This window comes from Folsomia candida, unplaced genomic scaffold, assembly GCF_002217175.1.
Source record: "Folsomia candida strain VU population unplaced genomic scaffold, ASM221717v1 Fcan01_Sc017, whole genome shotgun sequence".
In the NCBI taxonomy this organism is placed as follows: Eukaryota; Metazoa; Arthropoda; class Collembola; order Entomobryomorpha; family Isotomidae; genus Folsomia; species Folsomia candida.
In genome coordinates, this window is record NW_019091209.1 from 1,785,239 (window position 1) to 1,805,007 (window position 19,769).

The 19,769-nt window shown below is 38.0% G+C and overlaps 3 protein-coding genes across 8 annotated transcripts; 2 read left to right on the top strand and 1 right to left on the bottom strand.

Moving 5' to 3' along the window:
* Positions 1-392: 392 nt before the first annotated feature.
* On the bottom strand, positions 393-6,224 carry LOC110856851 (suppressor of tumorigenicity 7 protein homolog). Its single transcript, XM_022105428.2, has 12 exons — positions 5,158-6,224; positions 5,002-5,099; positions 4,837-4,919; positions 4,596-4,758; positions 4,319-4,489; positions 3,779-4,012; positions 3,585-3,682; positions 3,307-3,497; positions 3,120-3,225; positions 2,792-3,035; positions 2,575-2,714; positions 393-2,502 (listed from the first exon to the last, which is right to left on the bottom strand). Exons 1-12 carry the CDS (start codon positions 5,199-5,201, stop codon positions 2,407-2,409), a joined length of 1,668 nt encoding a protein of 555 aa, XP_021961120.1. The 5' UTR covers positions 5,202-6,224; the 3' UTR covers positions 393-2,406.
* Positions 6,225-6,689: 465 nt separating this feature from the next.
* Positions 6,690-10,652, top strand: LOC110857004 (transmembrane protein 45B). Of its 4 annotated transcripts, none has more exons than XM_022105597.2 (3): positions 6,690-7,070; positions 9,198-9,327; positions 9,405-10,652. In XM_022105597.2, the coding sequence occupies exon 3, from the start codon at positions 9,433-9,435 to the stop codon at positions 10,330-10,332; it is 900 nt and encodes a 299-aa protein (XP_021961289.1). In that variant the 5' UTR covers positions 6,690-7,070; positions 9,198-9,327; positions 9,405-9,432; the 3' UTR covers positions 10,333-10,652. The 4 variants fall into 4 exon arrangements, with proteins under 4 accessions (XP_021961289.1, XP_035713370.1, XP_021961290.1 ...); XM_035857477.1 differs by lacking the exon at positions 6,690-7,070 and adding an exon at positions 7,401-7,528; XM_022105598.2 differs by lacking the exon at positions 6,690-7,070 and adding an exon at positions 8,403-9,112.
* Positions 10,653-15,645: 4,993 nt separating this feature from the next.
* LOC110856728 (protein trapped in endoderm-1) lies at positions 15,646-19,346 on the top strand. Of its 3 annotated transcripts, none has more exons than XM_035857296.1 (7): positions 15,646-16,378; positions 16,865-17,527; positions 17,615-17,754; positions 17,828-17,934; positions 18,200-18,505; positions 18,574-18,745; positions 19,009-19,346. In XM_035857296.1, the coding sequence occupies exons 2-7, from the start codon at positions 17,338-17,340 to the stop codon at positions 19,261-19,263; spliced, it is 1,170 nt and encodes a 389-aa protein (XP_035713189.1). In that variant the 5' UTR covers positions 15,646-16,378; positions 16,865-17,337; the 3' UTR covers positions 19,264-19,346. The 3 variants fall into 3 exon arrangements, with proteins under 3 accessions (XP_035713189.1, XP_035713191.1, XP_035713190.1); XM_035857298.1 differs by having other exon boundaries at positions 15,646-16,297; XM_035857297.1 differs by lacking the exon at positions 15,646-16,378 and having other exon boundaries at positions 16,443-17,527.
* Positions 19,347-19,769: the final 423 nt, after the last annotated feature.

A 19,769-nucleotide genomic window follows, 5' to 3' on the forward strand; every position in this document is an offset into this window, starting at 1 on the left:
GACTAATCACACTACATCATTCTAAAGTAGGGACGAGCAAAGTGGGGAAATTGAGACGAGTGTCCTGAATTTGCTAAGTGTTAACTGCGTAATAGGTAAAAAGTCAGATAACACTTTTTATAACTATGTAAATAGGCTATGTAGATGAGATCCTTCTGAGAGGCGAGATGAGACTAATCACCTTAGTACATACATTCTACATACGTTCTAATGAAGGGGCAAGCCAAGCGGGGAAATTGAGACGAGTAGTATGCCTTTTGCATAAGTATGCTTGTTGAGAGTCTCAACTTGAGACTCAGTTTCATGATGCATTGCTAACAGGCCAGTTAAATAAATATGTAAATGTATGCAGATAATTCCATAATAATTTTTTAACAGATGAATAAACATTGTTTTTTTTCAAGAGTAAAATTTTCACAAGAATAAAATATTTTATTCCTTAACTCCTCCCGTCACAAATTATTCTTGAACGGCATGTTCCAATGTTTTTAGTCTTTTGAAGTATATTTGATTACAGTTTATGTCGTAGTACATATACATATTTACGTATGAGGTATACTTATGTATTTGCAAAAATTTTAATGTCATTAATCATCATTGCTAATTAATTATGTAGTCTTAATAATTATTAGTATTACTCTACTAACAATTCGACGCGCTAAGAGATGATAAATTCATTGATAATTAATTACAAAAGAAAAAAAAACTATACTCACGGACAAGAATAAAATTATAATTTTAAAATAAACGAGACAATTTCCACTTTTACTTACATACCTTTTCCTCCATGTTGACGAAGCATGATGAGTTTTTTTTCATAATGAGTATGACTAGTCAGTTCTGCTGAAGTAGATAATTAATTAATTAATTAATTAATTTCTCAGCACTTGGATTAATAATTGTGTATTATCAATCATCCATTATTTAATTGTGTATGTATTTAGCTACATAACTTGACCCTCTTTTTCCCCATCATGCATTGCTTTCATTCTTCTCTTTAAAAGTCATCAGTCCACAAAATAATAATACCACAGACAGCGATGGGATGGAAGAACATGAAACATCCCGACAAAAAATTACGACGATATCTACTTATCTACTAATTGAGGGACACTGATTACGCACCGTTGTCATCATCTTTAACCAACAATAAATACCACCACAAATACGGATACGGATACCGACGAGGACAATTTTCTAGTACAAATAAGAACAATAAAGAACAATGTTAAGTAGTTATCAGTGAGGCTAAATATGAAAAAACACACACACACATCCTGCCGATGATCGTCGCCCTCCTTTATTATTAGAGAGCGTATTGCTGTCAAGGTAAAGTTTTGAATTGGTAATGAATTTTAAGAAATTAATGCTTGGTTAATCGTCTAAGGCAAAATGTTGGATATTTTCTAACACGTGTCGTGTGGTTCATTGTTGTTGGTAAGTATTTTTTGGTATTGCATCGCGCACCGTGTATCTACGTAATCTAGCAGAGAAAAGTAAGTAAATAGATAACAACCGATGTGACCCGATAACGATATTGCTTGTAAATAAATGTCAGCAATATTATAATACCCGTGGTTTCACTATGTCTAAAAGTAGTACTAAATACGCATGCGGACTACAAGTAATTAACTAACTAACTGTCTTGCACTGTCTTCTGTCTAAGCGACAATTTATATGTACGAGAACAACAATGATGAATGCCTTTTATCAGCTCTTGGATTACAAGTACTTCTCCACTTTTCTGTTAACAAACCCAGTTATTAATAATATAAAATTAATTATTGGCTGCATAATTATTATTATTAGAATTAAGTAAGGATACAAATTATAAATAAGAGCAAATAAACGCAGTGATTTGATTATACTAATTATAATTGGGAATGGCCTGAAGTCAAAAAAGTATATAAGTATCAAATTAAAATACTATCGGAATATCGTAAAAATCGTAAATTTTCTCCACTCCGTAAAATTATTATGTTTTAACCAAGCAACGAAATTATTATTTCCCGTTTGAATTATTATTATATCACCATGTTTGATACATTCTTTTTGGAAGTATTAGAGAAATTGGAAGCAGTTAATGTATTAAGATTTTAACATATCTTAAAACTCAGTATCGTACCGTCAAGTCACTGCACGGATGAAGATGACTGACTAGAGGTAATTATTATTATTCCGTTTTTCCCCATGGAGTGAAGTAGCTTGTTGAGTGGGTGTGTCATGGATTATGATGATGGTGGTACTTCTTTCTTTACAGAGTTTGGTGTGGTTTGGGTGGGTGAATGGCTGACTTGTCACTTTGCGTTGGAAGTTTATGATGTTGGAGTATTTTTATTTGCGGCGTCGAATCGACAAAGACTAGTCCAATTCAGACAAATGAAGATAAACTGCTGTCGGTGGTGGTTATACTCTGGATAGGATTTGAAGAAAGCTTGCTGGCAACAGATTTTCAAGTTTGTCCATTATATAAATGACTGGGAGAGACATCCATCCAACGACCTGGGTCAATTTTGAAGTAATGGTTTATTAGAATAGTTTATTTATCATTGATGAATAGATTAGGGTACTCACAGTTTTGGCAACAATGGCCATCTGATCGGGGTATTGGTGAGTTAGAAATGCAATAAGTGCCGTAAAAGTGCACAGACCCGCAGTGAACATGATAAAGAATGGGGTTTCACGTTCGGGAAAGACGCTTACTTCGTGATGGGCTGTGGAAACCCAAGTACAAAAAAATGTAATAACAACTTGTCATCATTTTAAAAATTGTTGGTAACCAAATACTAACCTGGCAATATTTCACGATCTGGACACTCGGTGCAGGGAGGATAGGGAAAGAATAGGTTCCCCTTTTCCAATGGTCGTGGAATTGATGCAAATGTTCCTTCCCACGTGCAAGCTAGCAATTGTAACGCTCCATCGACTCTTTTCCAATGTTGCAAATGGAAAAATACATAGCAGACGGCTTCAGAATCACCCCTTTTTAACAAGTGTTCAGGTGGGAATACCATTGGTTTTAATTCTAGGAGATACTGCGGAACACAACAAATTAAACTATATTAATGAAAATGTATTCATAAAATAAGAAACCATTTTATTTTAGGAAATAAATTTACCTTGGGTACGTGTGGATTGTATTCAACAGCTCGATGAATTGCTTCAATCGCATTCATCTCTGAAGCGCTCAGACTTCGTTTTATTAAGCCGGATTCTGTCATGAACCTGTGCAACATATAATTACTTAATGTTGATAGTGTTAAAAATAAATATAGAAAAAGTACACATATTTCATAAATTACTCACTTTTCAGAAACCTGTCGAACTTTGAGAAGTGCGGATGTGTAGCACAGAGCTGCTGATCGGGGGACAGAGCCGTCGTCGTATTTTGCCAGGACGGCTTGAACATCGGCGTAAGCTTGCATTTCTAAAAGGGCTTCTATGAGATTCTCATGTACGTGGAGCACACTCATGATGGGCTGCACCTCTTTCGTTAACTGTAGTAAATCAATAATCAAAAAATGAAAAATTAATAAGATACGTTTTGGTGATTGATTTTTGGATATTTAGATTCTTCCTCTTACATCGCGAAACATTTTAACAGCTTCTTTTAATCTCCCAAGTTTTCTAGCACACATTGCTAATCGTCGCTTTATGTATATCAATACATTGATGTCCCTCCCTATAAGAGATAAGTCAACAACATGATAAGTGTTAGTCAGATAAGTAATTCCTTTGATTTCTTCAACCCTAATGGAGTAAATTAAAATCTGCTTACTTAAAACGTTGTCACCATTCCCTCCATGAGGTTGGGATAATTGTGACTTTCTTAAATTGGACTCTGCAGCTTTCATGGCTTGTTTGAGTAGTTTTTCACTCTCGACGATTGTACAAGCATCTTCCTCTGCGAGAAGGATGTAAGCCGTGGCGCAGTCTGGATTCTTCTCCAGCGCCGCCTTGGCTCCATTGACTCTCTCCTGAGGATTCCTCTCTCTCCACGCAGTCTGCATAACTACACCAAAAAACGAGCAATAAATAGATTAGAATTTTAAAAGATGGATAAGAAAACTACGAATTGAAACGTGGGTTCGATCGTTCTGTTGTTTTTTTAAAAAACCGGGGGAAGAAAATCTCGAAAAATTCCCACGCCGAGAAAAAAACGGATCCTTAACAAAAAGATTTCAAAACGACAAATTCTTCTTCTCCTGATTTTCGTCCCCGCTTGTTTCACGGCAAACGCATTTGCACCACAAATCGACCCCACGCATGGAAATTATCGCCAAAAAGTCATATCATCATCAGTAGTTTGTAAACTCACTAGAGTATTCAGATCTGTTTGCATCACTATCACAAGTAAAGAATGTCTGGTGATCTTGAGCTGACAAGTTCATGTCATAAAATGTTAACGGTTCTTTCTTCATTTGGTTGAAGTAACGTAAATATTCTGCACCACGGAATAAATTCATTGGATTTCGCCAAACTTTACACTCTACAAAAACAGAAACATGTCAAAAATTAGCGAGTTAATTATTACTGAAATAGTTGCTTCAAAATACTTAATGACTATGAAAAAAGCTTAACAATATATTTACTACCTTGCGTAGATTGTGTTTGACTTGGCGACGTTGCGTTCCCATTCGCTTCGCCGTTCGTATTTCCATTATAATCTTGAGGACCTAGCAAAGGTCCCAAATGATTGAGGGAGACTTGTTCAATAAAGGAAGTCCCATATTTGCGATAGTACCACCACTCAAAAATCTAAAGACAACAACATAATCACAACACTAAAGTCAACAAATCTAAACTTTTCAACTCCTTCTGATTAATAATTTGTACCAAAATCAGTCCCGAAATAAGCGACGACGTCCCAGTCAACGCGACATAGAACTTTGGCGTCAACGTGCTCAAAAACATGGTAGCTGGGTGAAGATAAGAGAAAATCTTTAGATTGTTTACTTATCATTAAAGGTCGAACCACTAAAGGATCATCATTCTACTTACCCATGCCGATATTTTCAGATATTTTAAGAGGTCCTCTCAAATAGTAGAGAACAAATACAACAAGGAGAAACCAGAAGGCCCAGAGATAAGTCCAAGACCTGTTAGTCCAGCTAATTAAGAACATTGTCGGCAAATTACAAATTCAAATAGACTCACCAGACGACCCAATTCTTAAATTTGCGGAGGTGGATTAAGATCATGTCTTCCGTGAAGCAAACTCATTCCTTCCTCTGACTGGCGCCCAGGTCAGAAAGATAACCACCTCCAGACTCGTCGACGACCTGCAGCATTTGTCAAGTCAACAATCTCCTATCTCAATGTACATATTATTCTGAAGCTCCGAAGATCTGTCACAGCCTTTGGAACTCTGAACCAAACAGCCCACAAAAATGTGAACCATTCCGCAAACCGCCATCAGGTGGCGAACAGTACCCGGCTGGGAATCTCCGGGCTGGATAAGGAAATATATGTCCAGATTTCTCGGTATGAGAAATTCCGGGCAGAATATTATTATGTCTCATTTGAGGTATTGATGTGTAAGTAAGTAGTGAATGGTTCTTATCAATGATAACTTAGTAAGATTATTGGTATCCTTGATTTTAACTATAAATTTGCTTGACAATTTCCACGATATTATTTTTGTTAATTATTTGATGATGATGTAAGTGTAGTATCGAAAGTATTGTTTTATGCAAATAACCACGTCTTTCGAGGATTCTAATCGTATGAGTTATCTGTTTCTTATCAATGACAACTCAGTAATGTTATTGTTGGTCCTTGATTTTAATTCTAAATTTGTTTGACAATTTCCAAAACATTATTTTTTTAATTACCTGATGATAATACAACTGTAACATCGAATGCTTGTAATACATTCATTACAACCATGTTTTCCTAGAATTCTACTCTTATTTCTTATCAGTCACATTACCATCGGGTAGTGGGTGAGTGAAGAGTCTCACTTTGTCGTCGATATCGTCTCATCTCATGTCACCTCAAATAGTATTAGTTCTAAGAATTCTACTAACACCCAAATTTATTTATTCAAGGGTCCGTCCCCTCGATCCCTATCCAGCCTCCATACATACGTCTAAATATAAGCCAAGCCAGGTGCAAATTCTAAAGTCCTCGTGCACTGCACTTCCAGAAATTAGGGGAAGGGCTGACTTGACTGATATGCATGCCCAGCACGATACGGATAAAAAAAGTCTTCTAAAGTCGTCACACACTGAAATCCTGTCTCGACCCTCGTCGGTATCACAAAATTTCTACTACTTGTTGTACCTTTATCTTCGGTTTCCTTACATGAATGCTCAAACTGCAGCGATACACGTAAAAGTACAATCATTCATACATCCTCATTTTTTTAATGGTTTAGTTTAGCTTATACATCCCCAAAAACTCTAATGTGGCATGGCAGTGGATGGATGCAAAATGTATAAATATGTATGCAGTATGCAATACCGGCTATTAGTAGCAAAGCATACATAAGAAATGTTGAGCATAAAGGTGGTTCATCTCTTTGGTCTGGTCTGGCCTGGTCTGGCCTGGTCTGTTCATAGGTAGTGCATGTACCCAACTAACAATAATCTACCCATACTTCTACTTATGTATGTATGTATAAAGTTGATATCTTTTTTACACCACGACTTCGGTTGAGGAGTCATTTCATTTCTCATCCTCAGCAGACTTTGGTTGTCAGTCTAATAAAAATAGTGACAACGGCAACAACATCGGCGACGAATTGGTCTTCGTGAGAGAATATTACATATCTACATACTTTCGCATACTAAAATAAATAAATATGTGACCACCACGCTTCTGCTGCTGCTGGACATTATTAAAGTCAGGCTTGTTTTTATCTTGGCTTCTCGATTGTGAAATTGTTTGCGTGCTCTGCTGGACAAGAAGATATGTGGATTCTGGTGCTGTTTAAATATAAAAGTGAGGCTGGTTTCGTTGAATAAGGAGGCTTATAAATTTGGCAGCTTTGCTCATCTCCAAAAGCTGAACAAAGAGGAGTCAGCGACTCATCAGAGATCAACAAGTTGTGGTCAAATCCATATTTGGTGAGTGCATGAATGCTAAGTACATAACATTACGTATATACATACGAGTTACGTAACGATTTTTAAAGTTTGAAGCTCTTTTTTCCAGTCGAGTGACTTGAATATTATCAAATTTCATGTCACATCAAAGAGGAAAAAAGAAATGTCATGTTATGTTACATACTTTGTACAAAAGGGTTAAATTACCCTTTTGTACATACATAATTTTAATCTAGTGACATTTTTAATTCGATACGTCACTCCATTCCGCCCAAGATGGGATTAGGAGATAAAGATAAATCGCTACATTTAATTTTTTAATACGTGCGTTGAGTTGTTATAAGAAGAAGACGAGTCTCTTTCTCATCCTTCCTTTTTCATTTACTTAACTCTTTGTTCACCCAACTTCCGGTGAACTAAATGATTTTTTATACGAAATAAAATATCAATTCGCGACGGACAGGATTTACTGACTGAGGGTACATATCAGGTTTTTAGTCGTTCATCCATAAATAAATGTACGCTTGTTAAGCGTACAGTTTTGAACCGTGTAAATAAAAATAGTGTAACAATAACAATAATTGAACGGATTGATTAATCGAGTCGAGGTATTTTTTGTAGTTGGGTTGGATTGATATGTGTGGATGTGCAGTGGCCGCGGAAGGGGTGGGGACATGTGGGGGCATTAACATTGTGGGATAGGGGAGGGACGGGTTTGTATAAGATGGGGACATCGAACGACCGTGGGGACATGTGGGGACATTAACATTGCAGGATAGGGGGGAAGGGACGGGCAGACGACCCTCTGTCCCCTCAAGCTTCCGCGGCCACTGTGTATGTTTGTGCTAAACGTGGTGTGACTTTTGTGCTGCGTCGTCTTCACTTTGTTGTAGATGATAACTTTATTTAGCTCGGTATTTTATTTATTTATGTTCAACGAGGAGGGAAACAATGCACACTTTATTAGCGGAAATCAGGAAATGTCGGCGTGTAGTACTTTATTAGTTCTTTTTTTTGCGCTACATTAAAGAAAAAGTGAAATTATTATGTTGTTATTTCTGTACCACTGTGGATGACGGACGTTCGTGTTGAAGTAGAGAGAGACGATTGTAAATCTTTTTTCCTGATATTTATAGGATGGATTTAGAGATTGGTGTTATAATTTGTGCAGGGTTTCGCCGTAGTTGTAACCACTTCAAGATTGTAGTACAAAACGGGTTTTAACCAGTTTTGGACACCAGATTTTGGGCGTCCAAAATTCCAAAAAGTGACCAAAATAGAAAATGGGGGAAAATGTGGCGAGGTTTTCATTATTGACTCTTTCGATATTCCGTTCGCGTATGTGTATGTAACAACTCATTAATTTTGAGATTTTAGCGTGTAATAAGTCATGGTTGAGAAAATTTCTTAATTTCTCATAAGAAAACTTGAATTTCTCCAAATTTCGTGGTATTGACACACCAAAATGCTCGAAATTAATGGGAGAATCTGTGCATACATTTGCAACGAAGTCGTTTATAAAGAACTTGTAACAATTGCCCCATTTTCCAATGTTGGACACTTTTTGACGGTCCAAAAGTAGTTTGAATGTCTAACCATAAAACGAAAAACTGATTTCGTATATTACAGAAATTTTGCACATTTTTCAAAAAATGGGCAGTATTAACTATATGTAATTTACTTCTTTTCATCAATCACATTTTAATCAACCAGTGAATAGAATATATAGGAGGAAGCATATGTACCCCACACCAGTACCAGTAGTAGCATTTAGTAGTAAGTAATATACAGTAATACACGCGAGGAGTAAATGATTAATCATGCATTCATAAAATACATAAAATTGCACACATGTCTCCTGCATTCAGTTTTGCTAAATGGCTCGGCCTTGTTATTACTTACTTACGTATATGTGCTCAATTTTTGCTTATGAACTTGCTTCTCTCCGGTCGGGTCTGTGCTGTCAGGAAATCATACGATTTAAAGTAGAGATCTCAGATTTACAAAAAAATTGGGGTCTGCGTGTGAAAATCTGCACGTAATTAATCTCCTGCTACATACATGTGTTTGCCACATTTTTAATCGAAATATACTAAAAAAGAGTCCACATTCTGAGAAAGTTATTTAATATTTTCATTATTTTTTCAGACGCTGCAGCATAAATTCAAGGATACCCATTAAGAAGGAGGACGGATGATGATGAGGAGGACGATGATGTCACCAGCAGACCAACTCATTTTTTAGTATGTTAGCAATTCATACGAGAAAAAATTAATCGGTGAGTGTCACACAAAAAATATGTACCAAATTTTGATTTTGCCTAAAATTTCATAAAAATTACTCTACTTTTTCCAGGTTCTTTCCCCCCTAAACAAAAATCAACATGCCACAATTCGCCGGTTACGTCCTCTCTGGCTCCGTATTAATCGCCTTCGCCCTAAAATGGTCCCTCGACGCGACCTCAGATAACCCAAGCGATCACGTTTACACGCTGGACACAACACGTTCCTCGTCTCGGGGGAGTTCCTCCACGAAAAAGCGGCGACGCCGGTGCCCCTGCAAACTGGAACATTGGCCGCTTCAAGGTCTTACCAAATTGGGCGTGGCGAGTCTCGGGTTGGGCGCCTCGTTGCACGCGGCTTATCCGCAGGGCGAATTCAAATTCGTGGGGCACATCCTCTACGCCACGATTTACTTGTTCTTCGCCCTCTCCGGATTGGTCGATGTCCTCGTTTTCTACTGTCCCACCGTGATGCCCTTCGGCCTGGAGAAGTTCGCCCTCTCCCTCGCCTTCCTGATTGAAGGGCTCATGTTCAACCTGCACAGAAACCACGAGTCCTTCATCGAGCAGCATGTCCACCTTTTGTTGGTGTGCGCGATTTACGCGTGCGCGCTGATAACTTTGGTGGAAATTGTGATGCCGTGGAGTCGCATAGTGCGGTTTGGAAGGGCCCTGTTTTCCTTATTGCATGGAAGCTGGTTTATCCAGGCGGGGTTCATTTTGTTCAATCCGACCTCGTCGTCGGTCACGTGGTCGAGCAGTGACGATTATAATAGTGCCTTGATCTGGATAAGTCTCACGTTTGCGTGGCATTGTGCGGGTGCTTTAGTCATTTTACTAATTTTGATGGCACTGTCGAGAAAAAGGACGCCCATCCTGGGCGTCCCGCCGCCAATGCAGATGGAACAGTTTGAGGAGAGGGAGCGGTCAATAGTGTCAATTCCGAGGTGCCATTTTTCTTCGATGTCGAATTATGGGGATATGAATAATATGAAGGCGTAGTTTAGTTAGTTAAATGTGTAAAGGATTATTTAGTTTGGATCTGAATTTTATGTAAAAAATGGAATTTTATGATACTCAAATTTTGTTGAATAATTGTTAACTTACTTGTTAATCTTTTTTTTGTTTTGTTATTATTTTACTGTATTTACTACTACGTATTGATATATAATACAAACATGGGTTTGTACATTTACATATCGTTATTTTAAGTATGTAAATTGATATATGTAACAATTCCAAGTACAATTAAGATTTGTGAGGGAGGATGAGTTGTAAAAAGTTACGAGTTTAATAATAATAAACTTGTGAAGAGATATATACACAATTTGTTGTGAAATAGGCGTGCTCACGTCAAAGTCTTACAGCGCATTTCATAATTTGCGAAATAATCTTATAACTAAAGAATATTTCGATTTCCTGGGTAAATTTCTGAGCAAAAATCTCATCAAAAAGTTTCGGAAATCTTGCAAATTTCATAAATTTGTTGAAATTTCATGTGCGAAAGTCGTCGCGAGTACGCCCAGGCAATGGTACTATTCTCACTTATCGAGATGTACATATAATTTTACGATATCTACATAACTACCAGACGAATCTAAATTGTGGTACGTCAAAATCAACCTTATCAGCTCGTCCCTTCCGTCCCGTGTCCCCCAACTTTTGACGCACCTCATCTCGATTGAAGTAAACAATGTCCGTTGGGTTTCTCCAACTCGCAAAATTATTCGCAAAATTATTCGCAACATTCCCAAAATTGTAGACTTCCCCTACAAACGCCACCAATCCAAGACATAGGATCATAGCACAAAACGAGAAAGCATATTTCATCGCGCTTATCGACACGGCGGACGCTTCCGCGAACTGAATCTTCTTCTTAACCTCCCGTACCATGTTGTACCTTGATTTTGTAACGATACCTTTATGCGTCTTGTTAAGTCCTCTCGCTCCCCCCAGTTGTTCCGAGATTTGGTCGAACTGGTCCCATTTCGAGAAAATTCCAGACTGCACTAATTGTCCTAAACCACGGGCGAACAAAGGATACAGAAAATTTCTCTCGCCGTGCCACGGTACACGAGAAATGAACGGGGTCATTTCATGATTTCGAACAATGGCTGGATTTGTAAACATTGTAATTCCTCCCACGAGCGCGTTGAGTTTGGAAACTTCGTCCAAAATGACGCAGGGCAGGTTAAATTTAACCGTAGAATTAGAGAACGACTGCACTCTCCGATTTTCCGTCACGTTGAGTCCAATTTCGAACACGTTTCCCGTAATAAATTCGACTTTGTTGTTCAATTTTGTCAGAAAGTTGTACATTTTGCCTTCCCCGGTGAGTTCAGTGCTGGGTTTAATTCCGTAAAGAAGGTCGGGAATTATGGAGAATTTCAAGATCGACGTCGCCCCAAGTTCTGTCTTTCCCGCAGTAATTGTCACAATTGGCCAGTCAGAATCTACCAAGGACTCCAAACTGGTCGGCACTGTGAGCGGGAGGGTCGCCGTCAGCCAGGAAAAGAGTGACCCCTTGTACACCATCCCGAGAAAGAAGGTGATAAAGTACCAAATGGCGATCCAAACTTGCAGCATTCGTGTCACACTGCCGGACGTACTTTTAAACTCCACAGATGTAAATTCAGTATCTGTTTGGTCAAATATGACGGAAATCGTCCAGAACACTTTGTCCCAGAAGTTCTTGAAGAGGGAGCCCTTCAAGTGGGAGGAAGCCGTCAGGACCGTCAGGATAGCGACCGTGGCCCCAAACGAGATCAGGGTCGCGGTCCAGATCCAAGCGTCAAACGGCATCACGAGCGTTTCGAAGCTGTAGGACGACATTGGCGTCAGGATTAGGAACTCGAAGGGTAGAAAAGTTATGCCGTGGACGTACCAATCCCATTTTACTGGACTTCTCTTGATAATGTAGAGTTCGTTATAGGCCCGATTTGCCAAATGTCCCCATAATGGTAAAGGAACCGGTAAAACTCTTGGGTCGAATTTTTTTAATTTTACCATTTCGTCATGCTCACTTTTAAGCATGATATGCGTAAAATTATGCTTCCTACTGATTAATTCTAACACACATTCGACCTTGTTGTTTAAAAAATCGCCAAAATTCGCCCCACAAAATCTTAAATTTAACAGTTTGGGACGAGGTATTCCATAAACTATTCGCTTTTGCAATTTCCAATTATATTTTTCCCACAGGTGATCCACTTCTCCCAAATTTTCTAAAGATTCTACCAGTTGGAAATATTCGCATGGAATGCAAAAAATTAACATAACATTTCCAAACAAAAAAATAAATTTTGATGTTAGTGAAACTTCCAGGGGAAAGCCGAAAGCTAACAATACCCTAAAATATTGAGGAGGCACGATTAAGAAGATATAGCTGGGATTTTCATTCGCCAAAGGCAGTAGTTTAGTCAAAAATATGAGTTCACGTTGAAAATACGATACATTTTTGTGAAACGCAAATTCCAGAAATGTAACAATTACGGGGGAAAATTTGGGATGGAAATGTGTAAACGCGGTGAACAAGGGAATCGAAAAGTTGAAAAGTTTTGCCGGAGAGTATCGGCTTCGTGTAATGAGACCACCTGGCTGGTCATCCAGTACCATCGGGCTGTACGGATTTTGTATGAGTAAGTTTTCAAAAACGAATTCTGCATAATTTCCCAGGTTTTTAAAATCTGAGATGAAATGAAGGGTACACTTGGCAAAGAAACCTGGCCTTTTGCTAGCAAAGTTTTGTGCGTGGGATGAAAAAAGTAGAAATATTGTTAAAAATAGGATAAGATCGAGTTTAGATTTAGACGACATATTATTATTTTTAGAGTAATAAATACACCTTATTTAACACCCTAACTAAATACAACTGCACCGAGTATAAAATAATTAAATATTTGCTACATATACATGTGTTACAAGTATTCAATCATGCAAAGTTTGCAAAATAATGTGTACGTGCATTGTAATAAGTTTGGAAGAAAATTCATTGTCATCTAAAAAGTTTTAATGTCATTTAATTTTGTGTGCCATTATCAAGTGGGGTCAGCCGCTTATTGTGATCGCTTTGTCACTTTTGTCTGTCCGTCCGTCCGTCCGTAAACAGGTTATCTCCAGAACACCTCAACTTAATCAAACGCCGTTTTCACCGTTGTGCTTCCAATTTTTAGTTCTCGATCGAGTTCGAAAGTGGGGTCAATCGGGCTACCCCCACAGTGCCATGGATGTGGTCCAAAATTAAATTTAACCTTAATTCTCATATGCGCTGGCATTTTAACGGAAATTTCACAACGTCGTCAGTACTTTTGACCTCTGACCAACCCATGGCCGAACGAGGACAAGGTCAAATGTAAAAAATACATAATTGCCATATACGTTGTCATTTTAAAGGAAATTTCAATCGTTTCGACGCCACTTTTTTATGTTCGTTTGAGACGGTTTATTACATGTCAACCTTAGACATTACGTATTTAGTATTGGTGCACGTATTCAGTGTGTACGTACTTATGCACATAATTTCTGCAAACTGGACCATCTATATGCCACATAAATAGTCATTCTATTACATACATACATTCGCCGTCATTATCCTGACGGCATAAAGTTTTCATAAAGAGATTTATTAAATTCGTATTAAAATGTAGCATTGAAAGCAAACTTGCATGTCTTAAAAACCAGGAACTATAACATGTACAAAGTTCAAGTAGTAGTAATTTTTTCAACCAATTCTATGTATCTGTAGTGGAACCACTTAAGTTTCGATTACATATCTATTATGTCTTCTACCCATTCCATAATATTTATGTGTGTACGAGTAGGAAAAAAACTTTGTTCAGATGTTTATGTATTAAATACGATTTAAGTTGAATTTGAGACGTGAATAATTATACAATCGTGGTTAAGGTTAAGCTAGAAAAGTATTTATATAGTTATTAATCTATTTGGGCCTTTCACCTTTTAATCCATTTGTTACTACAATTGTATGAACAAGCCATGGTGGAAAATTGGTAATATATGTAGTGTTGAACTAAATGAATATTAATTTCAGGTAAATATGTGGAAGAAATAAGTGTAAGATATCATTAAATATCTTACAACTTTGTAAATAAAGGTGTACAATTGTTTGTGTATTACTTAAGATAAATAGTGTTTTTGCATGACCTAAAAATTTTAAGACCATTACAATTCCTGCCTTGTATTAAGAGAAAGCACTTGAAAAATTTCGCAATTAAAATACCGAGGAATTGCATATGTACATGGTAAGTCCTTTTCGGATGTTGAGGAACCACATCCATCTCATAGACGGACTGGATTCTGCGATTGGTTCAGATTGGCATCTTTCAACAATCCGACAGTATACCCATGTTCACATTCGAGTCTGTAGTGTTTCGTTTCTTGTGGCTTTGCTATTTCTTGCACTGTAAAGTAAGAGACGCAAGAAATGTAAAGTGCAAGAAACTGGGAGAAAGTGTGATAAATATTATGCTCTATCTAGCCACGCGCTGTGTGACCTATTTACAGCGACGGGGCGCAGTTTCTTGCACCTTGCATTTCTCCCAGGTCAAAATATTCAGCTGCAAGAAACCACTTTCTTCCCGTTATATCTTGCTAGTGTTTAATACTTGCACCCGAAACACTGCGAGTCTGACAGAAGATGTGTATCGTGAGAAACTGGATTAATACTGAAGAAATATATATGCATGTAACTTTGACCCCCTCCTCACCCCAGGTTTTATTGTATTGTGAAGTGAACAGGGTGAAGGGTACCTAAAATTGGCACCCAAGCGATGATTCCCATGCATGTATGGAAGGCCCAAATTCCTACGAATTATAACATAACTTATTACCTTCCCATGCTACACGTCGTTATTTCATTAAAAATCCTCAGTCATACGAGAATCTGCATGCTACACTTTTCAGTAATTTACATTAATACTGGTCCCGTCGCGACACGAAGTTATAAACATGTTGTATAAGTAAATGTATAATAATATGTCCCCTTCCTGTCCCAATTATTGTATTGAATTAAACCTGATAACCAACTATAATTAAATTAAGCAGCTCCTCAGATGACAAAAAGTCAAAAATATTTACTTATCTGTATCTTCGTGGGCAGTGGCTGCGGAAGCTTGAGGGGACAGAGGGACAATGTCCCCAAGGTTGTTCGATGTCCCCATCTTATATAAACCCGTCCCTCCCCCATCCTACAATGTTAATGTCCCCACATGTCCCCACGGCTTCCGCGGCCACTGTTCGTAGGCATACAGACAACTCTAACTGACATACACACTTTTGACATCAACACTTTTTTTATACGTCGGGTTTAAGTTTAAGAATTCATTGATATTTCAGTTAGTTCAGTTGTCAAAGTTTTAGAGTGGCTGAAGAATTTAAAGCGTTGTTGAATTACAATATTTATTTCGTGTTTATTTTTCCCCCGTGGAAGAAAATTTGCATTTATAAAATTAAAGTCATAAAATTGAAAACGACTCGTAAATTGGATCGGCTCCACTGCACTCAGCCAACCTACTTTTTAAAATGGGGTAAAATCATCGTCATGAATCAATCGTCCTCTTCTTCTTCTTCTTCTCGGTATAAAAATATCCACGCAAGAAATATCAGAATTTTTGAGTGGATTGAAACTAAGGATAAGTAAGTGAGATGTTGGAGTAAACAGTAAAATCTGGCAGTTTCTTTTTTTCCCCGACAGACCAATATTTTTCTAAGGAGAGTGAAATGAAAAAAGTCCTAAATAGCGATTTGAGCAGAGGTCTCATCTCATCATCCCCGACCTATTAGGTGATTGCATTACACCATTAAACGTGTTATTGGAGATGAGCCCAGAGCAGAAAAGTCTGTAAAAATATGTGTTCAGAAGAAGAAGAGACACGACCAATATTGTGCTTACTTATAATCCGATCTCTTAATAAAGAGTAGAGTTTGCAATGTCCAGGACATAAAATAAGTAAATTGGAGGAATTTTCCGGCTTAAATATCCTGGCAATCAGAGCAATAATCGGGGAAATAATTAATAATTGAGAAATATGTACGTAAGTGCCCTGAACATCGGCATACGTTTAGACCTTTAGTTACCAGTTTAAGGGTCCATTGCATGTGGATTTTAAATTTAAATTTTTGTGTCTCAACTTTCCCTTTCAGATCGGATTATACATAAGTTTATGTATAATCCGATCTCTCAATAAAGTAGAGTTTGCAATGTCCAGGACATGAAATAAGGAATTTTTCGGCTTAAATATCCAGGAATTTATCGGGGCAATAGTTTAAGTTCGGGAGAGCATCCCATGTACGTAACGTGCATGTCCTGGACATCGACATAAGTACAACTTTACTTGCCGTTTATCTTGTTCATATTTCTTGTTCTGGATTAGAAACCGATTTCTCGAAGGAAAAAACAACTTCATGGTTTTTTAAACCATGAAGTTACGACGAGTTAAGTCAGTCAGGGGAGAAAATACTTATAAAGTAATCCGTCTAGTAGAAGATATTCAGGCCGGATTTTTATTTCCAAAAGGCACCCTTCAACAAACGTAGGAATAATAATAATAATCACACGATACGATTGGATGGTAGGGGGAAGGAAAGAAGAAAGAAGCAGATATTTTTCCAGTAAGGATTACTGATTGTATTGCATTACGTACGTAGCAATGCTGCTGCTGGTGTTTTAAAAAAAAGGTGGACGCAAGATCAAAAAGTACCGTTTGGGATCTGACAGTCACTCTTCAGCAAGGAGATGAAGACCAACTTTCCGGGGAAACCTTTCCTCTTTGTTTGTCTTCTTCTTGCAAGTCTGGATTGTTCAGTGTTTAACGGTGGTGGTAATAAATACGGTCAGATTGGTAATAAATAAATGATATTTTTGTGACTGTATCGTGCGTGGACCAGGAAATTTTGAAAAGATGGAATGTTAAGTGAAGAAATTCGATAAGTGATAAGATTCATGAGTAAAGATAAGAAATAGTGAAAAATAGTTGTTGGATTTGAACAATGGAGGATTTCAATCGAGACGGCATTGATAGTGCAAATTTCAGTGCAAATTTCACCTCGACGAATGATGAGACCGAAATTTTTGCGAGTAACGATTCCATTGTCTCAAATTTCTCACCTTTCTACCCACCACAAGCTGCCTGGGTTGCTGCGACATTTGCCATTGTCTTCATCATCGTTGGAGTTATTGGTAAAAATATATCCTAAAAAAATCTGATTGGAAAGTTTTTATTGAAAAGAAATAATATGTGATTTGATTAAATATATATTTCTTAAGGAAACTTGGGCACAATTTGGGCACTTTTAGAAAATAAGAAATTACGAGGAAATGCGACAACGTGGTTCGTACTGAGTTTATGTTTTTCGGATTTTTTATTCTGTACGATCAATTTACCATTGACGGCGTCAAGATATATTGTGAGTTGTGGATAAAAATATGGCTCAAATGTGGGTATTTTTTAAAATTATGTATTTACTTATGTAATTACAGCACCAGGCCTGGATTTTTGATGACCTCCTTTGTCAAATTTTTCCATTTTTCTTCTACGCAAATTTCGGAGCGTCTCTGCTGAACATTACGCTGATTGCGATTAACAGGTGAAAATTTCTTGGGAAACTTATTGTTACCAACGTGGTAGTGTTCGGACAACAATGTTGCTACCACAAACCTAGCCGGATAATTTTTCGGAGGCGTCAGTGGCGCGGGACGGCGTCTCAATGTTTTTAAGGAATAGGGAATCAAATTTAACAAAACGTAAAATACTACTGGCGTCCGGCGACGTGGCGACGTACGCTTTCCAACGTGGCGGCGTAACCTCAGCGACGTTGACCTCTGACCCAAATTTTACTTATCATATTTCAGATACGTCCTCATCTCCCACAACAATTTGTACGACCGGATCTACTCCCCGTGCAACGTGGCTTTGATGGTCTTGTTCATCTGGATCTTCTCCTTCGGCCTGTTAGTCCTACCTGCCCTCAAACTGTGGGGATCCCTCGGCCTGGATCCGGTCAGCTTTTCCTGCACAATTCTCAAAAAGGATGGCACCTCGCCGAAAAAGTTTCTCTTCATTTTTGGCATTCTTCTCCCCTGCATCGCAATAATTTTCTGCTACACCTGCATCTTCTTCAAAGTCCGGAATAGCAAACGGACCCTGAGATCGTTTCAGTATGGAGAAGAAGAAATTTGTAAATTTTTGAAATTTTTGAAATTTGTTTTCAGAATTTTTTGTATAGGATTCGCCCCACGGGATCGGAACGAGTCGTTGTGGATCCTCGTCAGCGGAATGCTCGTCACCAGAAGGAACGTCGAGATGAGATTCGTCTAACGAAAATGATGTTTATCATATTCGCCACGTATCTGATTTCCTTCCTGCCGTTGATGATATTCAATGTGATTGATGACGAGGTACGTATCTGGCGACGCAATTTATAAACTTGAGTTAGGGTATTTATTACAAGTTTACATATTCGCATTTCAACAAAATTTTGAAAAAATTTGACGAACTGAATACCAGCCATTGATGAGATGCGCAAGTTCGCAAATGAATTTTCAAGGCAAAATTTTTCTTACGAAATTGCTAACTTTGTTTTTTTGCCAACAATTCGAACACGTAATGAATACCCCTTTGTGATTGTAAGGACACTATATTTTTACGTAATTATTTAAAGGCACGCCGATTTCCTGGAGTGCTGCACATCATTGCGTCCATCCTCGCGTGGAGTTCGGCCGTTATTAACCCGTTCATCTACGCCGGGTCGAATCGCCAATATCGCCAAGCCTATGGGGACTTGTTGTCTTGTTGGAAGTCGTGTGGTGGGGATGCTTCTCACAACGCGGGGAGCAGATCTTGCTCCGGAAATAAGACTTGCGTCAGCGACGCGACAATGGCAGCGGTTCAGTTTAGAACGAATACGAACTATTAAATACAGTTAGTTAAATACGTACATATGTGAGTTTAGTGTTATGTATGAAGTAATAAATTGTTAAAGTTTTGTTGTCCCCAAAATGTGTCGTAAATGCGAAGCCAAGAAAATCTCCATAAAAATGCAGATCATTATCGGGCACATTTTAAAGTGATCCCTCATGGGCATACTCAGCGTCATGTTTTTTAGCTTCATGCTTTTTTGGCGTTAGTGTTTTATCAATCCGTGTCGTCGGAAATGCATTTGCTAATCTTTTCTAAACAGAGATTACACGAATATGTGTCTGCTATTTCAAGACCTCTAGTTTTTAACACACCTCTTAAATCATATCATACACACTTTTACTCTCAGTGTACGCCATTCCATCGCATCGCATCGTGTTGAGCATATAAATTTACAAAATATATTGATTTCATTGTGAAAGGAAACAATCAAACTTCAAGTCACTTTTAGTCTACGGAGACGTTCTTACTGATAATGGAAGTCTCCCAGAGTATGCTCTCCGA